The following is a 14,874-nucleotide window of genomic DNA, read 5'->3' as shown; positions in this document are numbered from 1 at the left end:
TGGCTTCTCAGGATGGGGTGGTCAGAGGATTAGCAGGAACAGGTGGCCCAACCTGGGGCTGAGCTCTTTGTGTCTTAGCTCCAGCCTACTCGGGCCCTCTGGCCGTTGGCTGAGGGAGGGAGGCTAAGGGGACACCTTGCTCCTGGAGAAGGGGGCACGGGGGTGGGCAGACCTTCCAGGGGATTCCTGCCCTCGGGGACTTCCTGCTGGCACAGGCTTTCCTGCCACACGCAGCTCCATGAGGGGCCCTCCGGCTGCCGTGATGCCCTGTTGCAGGGAGGAGAGGGGAGCCACCTTGGATTTCAGGAGAGACAAGGCCTACCACACCACGTGGGCCTCAGGAGCAGATATGGGGCCTGGCCATACGGACGCGTGGGTGTGGGCGGTGGAGGCGACACCACAGGTCCGGAGGGCGTGAGGGCCGTGCTGTCATCCCTGGGTCCTTGCTGGGCTGTCCTTTCTCTCCCCATTTTGTCAACTTCATCCTGGGCAGAAGTGACTTTTTTTGTTTTTTGGAGTGATGGAAGTTTCCTTAAGGATTTTTAAAACTAAATTTTATTTTGGAATTTACATAAGTTGCTAAGACAGTACAGAATTCCTGTTCACCCCTCGCCCACGCCCCCTTGCTGTTAACGCGGGGAGTTTGTCAGCGCTGGAAACTCGCAGTGCCCCGTCGCTGTCGCCTCACCTCTAGGCTCTCCTCCAGGACATCGGTTTTCACACTGACGTCCTTGCTGCCCCAGGAGCCAGTTACATACTGTTGACCTGTCGCCCCAGTGCCCTCTGGTCAGTGACAGTTTCTCGGTCTTTGTTTATTGTGACCCTGATAATCTGGAGGCCAGGTATCCTGTAGGATGTCCCCCACCTAGGTTTGTCTGTTGTCGTTCTATGATGAGACTGTGTTTATGCAGTTTGAAAGCATAGCACATCATATCAGCAGGTAAAATATATCAGCATGACATTGCCGGTAAAGCTAATCTTTGTCATTTTGGTAAGATAGTATTTGTCAGCTTCTTCCACTAGGAAGTACCTGTTTTCTCCCTTTCAACGTGCTATGCTTTGGCTATCTTTTAATTTGGAATTCTGTAAGGAAGATTTGTCCCTTCTCTCCCCTTTATTTTACCATCTATTTATTTTCCAATGGACTCATGTGTATTTATATTTCGGGTTGTAATCCAATGCCATGTTAGTGACTTTGTTGCTCAAGTTGTTTGGGATTTGGCTGTTAGGAGCTCACTGAGCTTGGCTCCTGTGTCCCTTTGACATGGCCCCATCCTTTTCTTTATTTGAGCCACTTTCTTGGTTTCTAGCACTACCAGGTGCTCTAGGCTCATGTTGTATGTTCCCTGGTCCAGCCCTAGAATGAGCCTTTCCTCCAAGGAGCCCTTTAGGCAGAGAACGGTATTTAGAAAACAAGATTTGGGTGCTTAGTATCCTCATTGTCACCTCAGTTCCACTTTCCAGGCTCCTTATCAGGGCAAGCTAAGTGTACTCCCTGAGGAATCCGCCCCAGCCTACTGTACTTCCTCTTCCCCTCGCTTCATCCTCTCCTCATTTTCTCTTCTTTCATCTTCTGTTGATCATCATTCTTCTGCCAATTAATACATGCAACAGCCATTGTTGTGAGCACTGGGGAGACAAGATGAATAAGACTTGCTCCTTGCACTTCACAGACTTCCTAGGGTAGGGTGACAGGATTCGTTATGTGTGCACATGTGCATTTGCACACGTGTATGCACACACATGCAGACACATGCACACAGTAAGTGCTAGGCCCGAACTGTGGACAGATTACCTAGGGGCCACGTGTGACCTTTAGAGTCCTGCCTGAGTGCTGGGGACAGTGACATTAGGAATGCCTTTATCAGTGGGGCGTCTGATCTGAGTGGTGAAATGTGAGGGTGTTTGTCACTGGAGACGGTGACTCAGACCTTCCAGACAAAGGGAGTGTTGTGAGCAGAGGCAGGCAGGTGTGAAGTGTGCAAGGGCCTGGGGTGCAGTTACTTTGGACACGTCTCTGAGTCGGCAAGTGCTCACAGGGTGTACCCGAGAGGTGGTATCGTGTGTGGTCATAGGTTGCCTGATCTCCTGGCCTCCTTCTCAGCACTCTTGTTCGTCCTCCCCAGTGCTGGAGCGGCCTTGACAAAGACTAAGCTGACCCTGTTAGTCCCTTATGTATGTGCCTGCTGTGGCTTGCAGGATGACGTAGGAACGCCTCAACCTATCTCTCCAACCTCAGTCTCCTGTCCGGGCCTCACACCGCGCATATGTTCAGTTTGGCCAGGATGGGGCGAGGGGTCCTTAAACATTCCCTTTCCTCTCTTTGAATACGCTGCTTTCTCCCCAACCTACAGGCTTCGACCAAAGCCTAGTTGATCTTCGAGGCCTGGTTCATGACCTGCTTCCTCTCCTGGCTCACACTTCCCACCTCATGCTCTTCCGTAGCATCTACCCATTCCTCTGAAGGCCACTTTTCATTTTGTGCTGTCATGGGTGGTTTTCCTGGCTCTCTCCCCAAGTACGCTGCGAATGTGAAGACAGTCTAGTGCAATTCCTGCAAAATCAGAGACGGCCAATAATTACTGAATAAATGAATAGATGGACAAATAAGTACATGGTTGAATATGAGGATGATTGGGAGAAAACATTAAAAAGGATAAAGCGGAGTTAACAGCAGATGTTGATAGCCCAGATAGGGAGGAAAGGCTGATCTGATAGGATCCAGGAATCATTTCACGTTATTGAATAAGACAACGTGAGAGGTTCTCACCAAAGCAGTTTTTAGGAAGCTGTTTCTGGCAGCAACAGGTTAGAGTGAAGAGAGACCAGAGGCAAAAAGGTTGGGGAGGCTGGTGCTTCGGTCTGGGTGTGAGGCCCTGGGGAGGGGACGTCAAGAATGGAGAGGAGGGGGTGGATGCGGGGTCAGCAGAGGGCAGCTGGGCAGGGTTCCATGCAGGGATGGGGAGACAGACAGACTCTTAAGGGTGAGTCCGAGGTGCAGGATCGGGATGAGGCTACTTCAATAGCTTCTTGACTTGAGAGGTTAGAGAAAATGAGGCAGATCTTTATGCTTTTTTCTATCATACACATTTTTTATTTTAAAGATAGATTTTCCAGTTTTTTATTTTGAAAAAATTTCAAACCTATAAGTTGCAAATACAATGAAAGAAAAGTATTACAGTGCACACCCTCATACTCTTTATCTATATTCGCTAATTGTTGAATTTTATCACACTGGTTTCATTTTTCTCTCTTCACACATGTGTCTGTACATCCACATATTTTGTTTTCTTTTAAACATCAGGGTACTTCAGAACACCCCAGTGACAAAAGAGTTGGTCTACTAAGGAATCTGCTGGTAGCAAAACATTTTAGACCACAAAGTTAACGTGAGATTCCACATACATTACAACAAATATTACCTCAATCTGTTAAAATAAGCTCGTGGAAACTAGAAAAGAATAACTAGCTCAGCTTTAGTGCCGTAAGTATCACAGTGCTACACTTAGAAGTAGGAAGAAATCTTACCTTCCCCGTAAGTAGTTATTGTTATGCCATACAGATTTTTTAAATGTTAACAAAAATAAAGGAAAAAATCCTTGAAAATATATTATCAGAGGGAATGAAGACAAAGCACAGACCGAGTCGTTCTCTAGGCACAGCTTCGTCTCCTTCGCACACACGATGTGTCGTCATCTCTTCTCAGTTACAGCAGCGTTGCTACCACCAGCCACGGGGTCATCGTCATCACTGCTGCGATCAAGTTTGATCATCTCATAGATTCTGTTAGCATGTATCTGGGATCTTCCAGTCTGAAGCTGGGAGACAGGAGTGAGGTTTCACAGAGTAGGACGACCAGATCCTTCACAGACACGACCTCGTCGGCCTCCGTTTCGTCCTAAGGTCTCGGTGGTGGAGTGGTCAGGGTTTATCGCCAGGTGTTTCTTTGCTGCCATGTAACCCATTGTTGAATTGTCTCTTAGGACTTGGGCCTTCCAGATTCTTTCCGTAGTTGTTGTCCAGCCATATGTGCTTGTGACAATGCAGCATTGGGTGTCAGTAGTCGGTTGGACATGACCACCTTTTTGGCTTTTTCCTCTAAGATGTTCTTCATGATTTTGCAGAGGTTTTCAAACTTTTTTTCCCTTCCTTGTTTTTCTTTTCTTCATCTTCTGAAAGGTCCACTCCCTCTTTGTTAACTGACACTAAAGTCTTCCCCTCAAATTCCTTCAGCTTTTTACACAACTCCTCAATAGGCTTGATTACACAAATCCTTCTAAGCCAGATGTCTGAAGACAGTCACATATATTTTTCTGAACCATTTCTGGGTTAGGTACAGGCATCATGACACTTCTTCCCTAAGTATACATCAGCTTATATCTCCTAAGAACAAGGAGATAACACACAGTATGGTTATCACATCCAGAAATGACAGTGTTGATATAGTACTGTTAGCAGGCATACTATCTATATATCGGATGTCTTTGAATTCTCCCAACATTGTCCTTTACAGCTTTTATTCCCCCCTCCCAGAAATCTAGAATCCAGTCAGGGGTTATGCTTTGTATTTACTCATTGGTTTCCTTTAGTTTTTTAAAAATCTAAAATAGTTCCCCCAAGCCTTTTATGTTTGGTCTGTTATAGCAGTGGTCCCCAACCTTTTTGGCACCAGGGACCATTGCTCCTATGAGAATCTAATGCCTGATGCTTTGAGGTGGTGCTGAGGTGGTGATGCTAGCCCTGGGGGAGCGGCTGCAAGTACAGATGAAGCTTTGCTTGCTCGCCTGCTGCTCACCTTCTGCTGTGTGGCCCGGTTCCTAACAGGCCATGGACAGCTACCGGTCTGTGGCCCAGGGACCGGGGACCTCCCATCTATGGCATTACATTTTTTAAAAGTCCAGGCCAGAATGTCTCTCAATTTGGATTTTTCTGCTTGTTTTTTTTTTTTTTTTTTTTTTTTAGAGTTAGGTTACACATTTTTTTTTTTTTTTTTTTATAGGAAATACTACCTAGTTGATTTTGTGTCCTTCTTAGGGAGCATATGATATCTTATTAATGGGGATGACTGAGAGAAAAATCTGATTACTCAGTTAAGGTGGTGTCCCTGAGTTTCTTCATTGTAAAGATACTTTCCTCCCTTGGTTATGAATAAGTAATCTTGAATGATACTTTGAATCAGTGTGAATATCTTATTCCCCAACAACCTTTTACCCAGTGGTTTTAGCATTCCTCAATGATTGTTACATGTGTTGGTTATTGTTATGGTAGGTGATTTCTTAGCACATCTTTTATTTATTAGCTGTTGTTTTTCTGTAAAGAATAGCTTTCCTTCTCCCCTTATATAAATTTTTTTGAAATTACTTTTTAGATTCAGGATGTACTTAGGAATTTCCCTTCCCCCTTTTCTATTATTCAGCATGTATAGCAATTTAATCCTATTGTTTATTTTGATGTTCAGATGATCCTGATTTTGGCCAGTACCTTTTCCTTCCTACTGGGTCCGTCATTGTTTGAGGACTCACTTACTTCTGATGAAACAAATGTTCTAGGTTCACTTTATGCTTTACCTGTTCTAGACCCGAAATCAACCATTTCTCCAGGGAGCCCTGGTTCCTTTTAATGGAGAAGGATATTTAGAAACCAAGCCTGGGTGTTATTGGGGATATCATTGCTTTCAGGCTTTTTTTTTGAAAAATCATGAGCTGTTACTGCCACTTCCGATTGCTGTTCAGCAACACGGGGCTCTTCCCCTCACCCCCTACTCCTTATTTGTGGCTTCCTTTTCCCACACCAGAATTGGCTTCCACTAACATCGTGTTTTGTCCTTAGTTGTTCATTCCTCCAGTAAACATGACACAGTTTTAGAACTGCTACACTGACCCCGCTATAAACAACAAACCTAGCACATGAAGTTCAATCTATTTTTCAATTCATATGGCACTTAGAATATGTACCACTGTGTTAGAAAAGTATTCTTAGTGAGTTGTGTGTTAGTCTTTCTGTGAAAAATCAGATTAGTATCGCATAATAAGGTATTTCTTAGTAATCAGATAAAAACGAATTAAGGGAGGAAAACAACGAAGGGCTGGGAGGGTGAGTGCGGTGTCGGGGGGCACCTGGTAGTTTCCGGGCGGGGGTGGCGGCCACACAGGAGCCCCGCCCCCATCGTGTGGTGGCTTTGTCCTGGGGGGCGCGCTCACCCCGGGGGCCCTTGGTGCTCCCTCTACAGGTACTCCGACCATACCATGTGGACCGCCTTCCTGGGTCTGCATGACCAGAGCAAGCGTAACGCCCCAGGGGTGCAGGAGCGCAAACTCAAACGCATCATCAGCCACCCCTTCTTCAACGACTTCACCTACGACTACGACATCGCAGTGCTGGAGCTGGAGCAGCCCGTGGAGTACAGCAGCACCGTGAGGCCCATCTGCCTGCCCGCTGCCTCGCACAGCTTCCCGGCCGGCAAGGCCATCTGGGTCACCGGCTGGGGCCACACCTATGAGGGCGGTGAGCAGGCCCCCTCCCCCACCCCTCCCCCCCTCCCCCACTGTGTCCCGCAGGATGAGGCTTTCCGGGAGGAAATGGAGGCTTCTAGTGAAAGTGGGAGTGAGGAGGCTAGGGCTGTGACCTAGGGCTGTGACGATGTTGAGGGCCTGATGCGGGAAGGCCTGTGCCACTTCACTGGGTGACCTCGATGAGTTGCTTAAACTCTGGGCCCGTGAAACGAAGATAAAAACACCTTCCCGAATGGTACCTAGTGAGTGTAAGAACATCGTTGTGGTAACGCCAGAATTTAGAGAGGCCTGCCAGGCTATGCCTGGATTGAGACCGGTGGTGGGAAACAGGCCGCCTCTGTCCTTCTGCCTCCATCTGTAGGCCATTAGTTAAACTGTCAAACAGAAAAAAAAATCAGTGCTGATATTAATGTAGCACCCTGCCGAAAATGTAGATTATGGAGAGGAGAAAAATAACCCGACTTAAGGCTCTACTGCCTTAACAAAGCCTCTGTGTGCATTTTGTGATGCTTCCTTTTAGTCTTTCTGTTACTTCTCACATGCTGTTCCCACAGTGTATATTCAGTCTCATATCACCTGTCACATTTCCAGCCTGCTACCCAGTGACTCCACATGACTGCATGATATCCCGTCGAGTAGATGTGTCATCAGTTACTTAGCCATTTGTCAGCCACAGGCCTTTGGGATGTCCCCAGGGTTTGGGGTCCAGTGACTCCTGTGCGAGCATCTTGGGTGGTGCTGTTCCCCACACAGCACAGGTCCCTCGGGGCCCCGCTTGCCTGGGTCAGCCTGTCCTGCCTTCTCCCTAGGCACCGTGGTGCTTATCCTGCAGAAGGGCGAGATCCGTGTCATCAACCAGACAACCTGTGAGAAGCTGTTGCCACAGCAGATCACCCCACGCATGATGTGTGTGGGTTACCTGAGCGGGGGCGTGGATGCCTGCCAGGTGGGTGTCATGGGGGAGCCTGGGCTGGGGCGGGCCTGAGGAGGCAGACAAGGCACTCAAGGCTTGTGTCCCCTCAGGGCGATTCCGGGGGCCCCCTGTCCAGCATGGAGGCAGATGGTCGCATGTTCCAGGCTGGCGTGGTGAGCTGGGGTGACGGCTGTGCGCAGAGGGACAAGCCAGGCGTGTACACAAGGCTCCCTGTATTGCGGGACTGGATTAAAGAGCAGACTGGGGTGTAGATGCAAGGGTCATCCACCTGCCACCACAGTGTGCGACCCTGAGAACAAGATCTCTACCTGCACCCCTGCCTCGGGCCCCCTGGAGTTCAGACTGTGAGCTGAATCCCCAGGACTTTGGAGATGGAGGACCAGCCTGCAGAGCCTCTCACCTCGCTCAGCCTCCAGAGCTGGGTTGGGAGGTTGGGCGGAGAGGATGCCGGCAGTGCCGAAGGGTCAGAGGCTTGAAGACACAGCCTATAGCCTCCTACCCCAAGCAGGGCTGAGGCTGTTTCCTGAAGAGCTGTTTCTTCTGCCTCTCTGATCCAGGAGCAGCTGGAATGTTCCTTCTGGGACCCTTTGGGCGGGGCTGGTGGAGTGCTGTGGGCTCCTAGGGTCACATTCTTTAGGAAACCTTGGCCAGAGGGCCCCTGGAAGACAAATGAGTCTAAGATTTGAATTGTTTTACCAGCTACGGGGAAGGGGGGTGGGATTAGGGTGGGAAGGGGTGCGGTTTAGAGTGTGTATTTGTGTATATGAGTAAAACACTTTATTTCTTTTTAAGTATGCATTTTTCTTACTGGAGTGGATAGGCTGCCCTTCCTCCTCACCCCAGTTTCAAGAAACTGGGTTTAAATTCTCCTGAAGACAGACCCTGGAGTCAGGCTAAGAACAGGGAGCACAGTCCCCTGTAGCCTTCTCTAGGCCAGCAAGGGGCTATATGTTTCTGCTCTTACCTGCAGCTTGGAGACCTGATGGGGGTGTGGGGAGGGTGTGTGGCAGCTGTCGGGGCTGAGCACCCTAAGAGCGGGGAGGAGCTTTGTGCCAGGAAGAAAGGCGGAGTTAGGACTTCCTGTTAGGTGAGGAAGTGATTGTGTGACTGTGTGAGCTGCACATGCGCGTGCATGCTCGTGTATGTGTGCTTACACACACAGGCACGAGGAGTTCCGAGGCCTTGGAGGAGCGATGCTGCTGTGCTCACAGGTTCTCACATCTCTAGTGCCATCCATCCTCCTTTGAGTTTAACTCGTTAATGTAAATATTCTCTCTTGCTTGGGGTGACCCAGAGGGACAGTGTCAGGGATCTGGGGAGAGCTTGGAGTTCTTGAAGGGACATTTGAGGCACTGTATGAGCTGGGGCAGGAGAGAGCAGCACACCTAGGAAGAGAAATGAGATGGTCAGTGTCTTGAGGGAAGCCAGGTGTCTTTGCTCGTCGCTGTATCCCCAGCTCAGGCCTGACTCCTACAAGATACTGATACATATTTGCTGTATGGTCTTTGCCCGCCGTGAGTTTTAGAAACCTAAGGAATCACAGTATGATTGGAGCAATCTGGTTAGGCCTCTTGGAGGAGGTGAGCTGTTACTTTCATTTTAGTCTGAGTCATTACTCTCTGGAGGAGGGAGAAATATTATAACACTTGTGGAAGTATCCATGTTGAATATCTGTCCAAGAATGAGAGAGAGTATCTGTTCTTACCAAGGTGTAGGAAAGAGAAGAATGAAGGCACTGTCAGAAGACTCCTGTGCAGAAGGTGCCCTGTTGTGAACGGCTGATACGAAGAGCAAAGCCTCATTTGTGTCCGGTTCCCAAGTATACACTCCCCTCAGGCAGCCAGCCCTTAGCCCAGTGTAGATATGTTTGCCCACACACTGAGGTTCAGGGAGGCCAGCCTGGCCTGTGCCTGTCCACAGCACCTGTTCTCCCTCCACGGCCTACCACTGTCTTAAAAACTCCCGCCCCAGGTCAGAAACGCAGGCAGGATCAGAAGACTTCAGTGCAAAGAACCTTTGTCTCTTAATGGCACGGTGTCTCTCTACAACGCCCTATTCTAATTTACTGTGGTTTCTTAGTCTAATTGTTTTCTATCTAGGGAGCAGGCTAAACATGCAGATGGTTAGTTATTCAGGGTCACCCCATCCTCTTTAGTAGTCTCATGGTCTGGTGTGAGGACTGGGCATATCATCTGTGACAGTGTTCGCACAGGGTGGCCTGGCCCTGGGCCGGGAGCATTAGCACCACCTGGTAAGTCTCAGAGACTCAAATTCTCACCCTTTACCCAGACCTCCTGCATCAGAGATTCTGTGGTGGGCCCAGAAGTCTGTGCTTCAGGTGACTCTAATGCACATAAAGTTTGAGAACCACCATCTGACCAGTGTGTTCACAGGCTAATAGCGTCGGCCTCAGTGGGTCCCCTGCCGGGATCCCAGAACTGTGATTTGCAGGTGTGTTCTACAGTCCTGTCAGAGTCCTGGAAACCTCAAACGTTTGAGACCTGGAAACTCAACAAAGGGTCAGTGCCTTTACATGTAAAGACTAGAGCCAAATCCAGTGTTACTTCCGACCAGAGATGAGAACAAGCTAAGATTCCTTAACTTGTGGAAAGTCAAACTGGTCACTCTGAGACTTGTCACTGATAGTTCTAATGAAGACAGGAGGCACTTGATACAGGGTCTGAATTGACAATGGGAGTGACAACTGGCTTGCGTCCACCCTTCCCTGTTGAAGATAGCAGCACAAGCCGGTAGCAGTGGCACAGGCTCACAGACACTGCATCGGCGGGGATGAGTGCAATGGGGCCAGAGGCCTGATCTGGCCAGCTGCTAGTCAGCCGTTCCTTCACCTAGGGCAGGGGTCCCCTCCCCCCCAGGCCACAGACTGAGACCTGTCTGTGGCCTGGTAGGACCTGGGCCACACAGCAGGAGGTGAGTGGCGGGCGAGTGAGCCAAGCTTCATCTGTATTTGCAGCCGCTCCCCAGCACTAGCATCACCGCCTCAGCTCCGCCTCAGATCATCAGACATTAGATTCTCATAGGCGCATCAGTCCCTGGTGGCAAAAAGGTTGGGGACTGCTGACTTAGGGGTTTGATGGGGGAGGGACTAATGGCCAAAACTATCTTGCACACATTTGCATTTGAAATCCAAGAAGTATAGCTCCAAGCGTATAAATTAAAATTTAGTTGAATTAGTGCATTAGTCCGGTCTGCAGTTCAGGGCATGGGAGAAAAGTGTATTTGTGGACCCATTCGTGTAATCACATCTGGAGTCAAGCTGTTGAGAGCAAGGCAGTTTCCCTTCACCTGCCCCAAACAGCTAGTCAGGGATGTCTCTGTTTGGATGATGCATAGGCCCTGCTCAGAAGGGCCCAGTACTTGGTTTAATGTTCTATGTTGCCTTCCTTAAATTCTTAATAATGTTTGAACAAGGGACCCCTCATTTTTATTTTGTACTGGGCCACCAAATATTTAGCTAGTCCTGCAGCCTTATGCACATAGTCATTTCTGGGGACCCTCAGGTGGTCATAGGGTGTGAACTGGGTGGGGAGCAGGGCCTGCAAAAGCTCTGATGGGGCGGAGCGAGGTGTGGAGTCCACTGAGAGATGGAAATGACTTCTTCCAGCCCTCTCGCTGCTGCCCTGTTGCGTACGCTCTGAGGGGTCTACAGACCCCTTCAGCAAACCCAGTGAGGGGGACCCTAGGATCCTTTGCTTCCTCTCCAGGTGGGGCCCTACGGCAACTCAGGTGCAGCTGAGGTCTGCAGAGGAGCAGGTGGCAGGGGCGAGGCCGAGGGAGTGGCATTCCTGTTCACGTGAGCGCTGATATCCTGTGCCGATGTCCAGGGAAGGGCCACTGCTGCTGGGTGGTTCTCCCCCACAAGCTCGGTGAACCACCACAGGGCCCTTTCCTTGCTGACTAGCCTTTTTTTTGTTCCTAGGATCTCAAAACCATCCATCTCTCTGGTTCCCTCGCCTCCCCAAAACTACTTTATACTCACTCGTTCGAGCCACCAATCAAAAACATTTAAAGTGTAGTGAGTGTTAATCTGATTGCATGAACAGGGAGTCTGATCCAGACCTAAATTCTGCAGGAGTAACTGCAAAATCTGCATGGCTAGGACAGGCATTATAGAAGGCATACAGGCCCAGTTTGGAAGCCTCCAAAGATCCAGAGACCTGCAACCTGAAAGGCTGGGAGGGAAGGTGTTCAACTATGAATGGCATCGCAGGATTTCCCTTCCAGGCTTCGGGCCATGTGTTGGGAGGATGTACTCACAGGGGCTAGGGGCTGCTCCCTGCCTCCTGGGGGTGGGCTGAGGGTATGTGGTGAGGTTGGACAGGAAAGGACCCCAAGTTCAACCACTCAGAAGGCTGCCCTCTGCTGCTTTCCTGTTGCTTTGTAATGCAGCAAAGTTGGTGCTGTACCTCAGAGTACGCAGCCAAAAGGTCCCAGCATGAAGCCCTCCGTGGTCAGTCCTTTGGCCCTTCGGTCCCCTGCCTCTGCACCCCACCCCTTCCCACCCCCCACCTCGCCCACATCTGCAGTCAGGACCAGCTGACCCTCAGACCTGGAGGACATACATTTTCAGGGCAGGGCCAAAGACGGCCTTTGAGGTTGAAAAGAGAGGCACCCCATGGGTAGGTGGGTGTTATCTCTGAGAGTAACAAGCAGTATGAAACATCCTATTGAACACTTACAACTGGTAGCTGTGACATGTAGACAGGTGTGTTCTTATACACACACACACAGACGTTTTGGGGGAGGAGGGAGCTGTGTGTTTTAGGGAATAAACTGATTAGATTGTGCCATAGGAATGGGATCTGGCTGTGAAACCAGGGCACCCTCTCCCTCCCCAAGGGACCCGAGGTGCTTACAGACTAATTCGGGGGCCTCCACCTTTTTGTGATGGAATGATGCTTTGCACTGTCAGGCTTGGAATTGTATGTGTCAATGTTTTGTGTACCTGTAACCACATTTAAGGGAAATTGGATCTTTAAGCCAGTGGTTCTGAGACATTTGAATTTCTTGAAACTGTGAAATTATGAGAGAACATGGATCCAACATATCTAACATAATGAAGAATGCCTCCTCGGTGTTCTAGGTGTTTTACTTGTCTAATTTAAATTCACAACAACCTTATGGGTGTTCCATTTTACAGAAAGAAAACGAAGGCACCAAAAGTTTAAATAACTGCAAGGTCCCACATGTAGGAACGATCGGGTCTAGGATTTGAGTGCTTGCCAGTACTCTTAGTCCCTGTCCCACCATGCACGTGTGGTCATTCATATACCATCATTTCATAAAGAAAGGCAGTGTTAATATGTAGAATGAAGGTAGGCCATACTCGTAGAAAACTTGGGACCAGCATTTAGGAACTGCTCCTCTAAGCACAAGTACCCCTTTCTTTTGAGAATTCTGACAACCTGGTCACAAGACCTTCCTACCATAAGACCCAGTTTCTAGGCTGGTGATGTATTTGCCTTCCATCTGTTTTGTCAGCCTGCAACCTAGCCAGCAGGAGGGTAGTTTTCAGTAGCCATCATGCCATCTCAATTTGCCTAATCTGTTGGGGGAGGGAAGGGAGAGAGAGAATGTCTATTGGGAGAGATGGGGGGTAACTGCTATCTCAGGTCAGGTCTCTGGTCACTGGGCTGGGATTCCCCAGGGTGACAATCAAGAAGGGAGCCTGGAAAGCCACAAAATACCACTGAGGATGATGAAACCAAACCTCAAAGCAAGAATGTGAATATCATCTGCTTTTATACTGTGGGATTGCCTAGAAGATGGCTCAGATTGTTCTTCTGCAGGATGACAAGCACTGGCATTGATGATGGGGAGGGAAGGTGTCAGAGAGGTTTTGAGCCGTGGCCATTCCTCTGGGTCTGTGCAATGGCACAGGCTCCTGCAACCCAGCTGGGGCCTGGCCTGGCTTTCCTGGGATGAGCGCTTCTGAACTGTGGCAGAGACAGGAGAGGAGAGGGAACTGCCACGGGCATATCAGGAAGAGCAGGAGTGAGCAGGACCCTATCCTGCAGACCATAAAGGGGAGGCCCGTGTGTATAATACCTTTATGTTCAGGCTGTTCCCCACTCCCCCTCCCCCCCACCCAAGAAAGATGCTGAACAAAGAGCAGCTTTGATTCTCAAAGTACTGCATGTATGGCACACTAATTGCCTTGTGGCCTATCTACCTACAGAGATGACACCGTATTTTGATGAAGTCTTAATTAGAGTTTCAATGAGTTCCATTATCCTTTTCCTGTTTCCCTCCTTTTCCCTACACCCCGAGCTCCATCATCCTGTGCCTGCAGCGTGGAAACTACTTGTTCTGTCCTTGCCCCTCATCTCCCAATGTTTCCTAACAAGTCACCATCCAGAGTTGTTTCCAAGCAGAGGTGGACTCAATTCCAGCATTTGTCCCCTTGTCTCAGAATCCCCCAGCAGGAGGGATGTGTGTGTTCCCTGGGATGTAAACCTAACTTTCCCTTCTGCCTGGCTGCTCTGCTTTCCATTCACCATAGGGGCTTTCACCCTGGAGGCGGCACTATTTTCCATGCCCACACCCCTAGGACAGAATAACTGTCTCCAGACTTCTCTTCTGGAACTTCATGTAGACTTGTTTAACTTGAAAAGGAAACTCTTCCATTCTTAGCTTGTGCTCTTTTTCCAAAGAGCTACGAGAACGTGGGGTGCTGGGGGGGGAAGGGCTGGAAGAGAGGAAACCGAGTCCAGTAGAGAAGAGGAGGGAAGCTCCCATTTGCATGGCTCTCCCTTCCTCTCTTCACACAGCAATACATTAAGAGAACAGCTCCCAAAATCAATGGCATCAGATACTACTTTAAATTTCATAATCTAAGTACTGTCAAAATACCTAATAAAACAGGAAAAATGGATAGAAACAGACTAGAAAAAAATTGAAATCTATTTTTGAAACATATAACTTGAAAAAAATGTGATGAGCTTATTTATAGAAGCCAGAGGAAAGGATGAGGAAAGTCTTTGCTGAGGACCACTGTTGTTTGTGACCGGGGAGAAGAGCAGTTGATGTAGGAAGGTAGGACCCCGGGCTGCTTCAGGATGTGGCGGGCACTTAGGAAGTGGGTCCTCAGGCAGGTCCGGGGCTGGGGGAGAGTTCACATTCCTGCCAGCAGGTGTGAGGTCACAGGGTCTGGCTACCTGCCTGTGCCAAGTGCAGGGGAGAGCGGCTATGCGTGGGGCCTTTTTCAGGTGTGCAAGGATTTTCCCATGATCTTTTGATTGTTCAGTGAGAAGTATTTCCTGGGATGACAGCTGCCTGAGGGGCACCTTCTTAGAACTGGAAGAATGCCACCATTCAACCTCAGTTGAAACAACCCCCAACCTGTAGCTGAGGTGTTTGCGTCCTTTCCTGAATGTAGTGAGAGCATAGACAGGCTTCTAGTGAGTA

The 14,874-nt window shown here is 49.1% G+C and overlaps 1 protein-coding gene across 1 annotated transcript in view; it reads left to right on the top strand.

Moving 5' to 3' along the window:
- Positions 1–8,154, top strand: part of ST14 (ST14 transmembrane serine protease matriptase) — a 35,810-nt gene extending 27,656 nt beyond the window's left edge. Inside the window, exons 17-19 of the mRNA XM_016136962.2 lie at positions 6,230–6,504; positions 7,322–7,458; positions 7,536–8,154. Coding sequence (XP_015992448.2) covers positions 6,230–6,504; positions 7,322–7,458; positions 7,536–7,697 — 574 coding nt within the window. The 3' untranslated portion in view covers positions 7,698–8,154. The remainder of the gene's footprint in view (positions 1–6,229; positions 6,505–7,321; positions 7,459–7,535) is intronic.
- Positions 8,155–14,874: the final 6,720 nt, after the last annotated feature.

Source organism: Rousettus aegyptiacus, unplaced genomic scaffold (assembly GCF_014176215.1).
Source record: "Rousettus aegyptiacus isolate mRouAeg1 unplaced genomic scaffold, mRouAeg1.p scaffold_m13_p_5, whole genome shotgun sequence".
Classification (NCBI taxonomy): Eukaryota; Metazoa; Chordata; class Mammalia; order Chiroptera; family Pteropodidae; genus Rousettus; species Rousettus aegyptiacus.
Note: the sequence above shows the minus strand (reverse complement) of the source record. Positions and strands in the feature narration are given on the sequence as shown.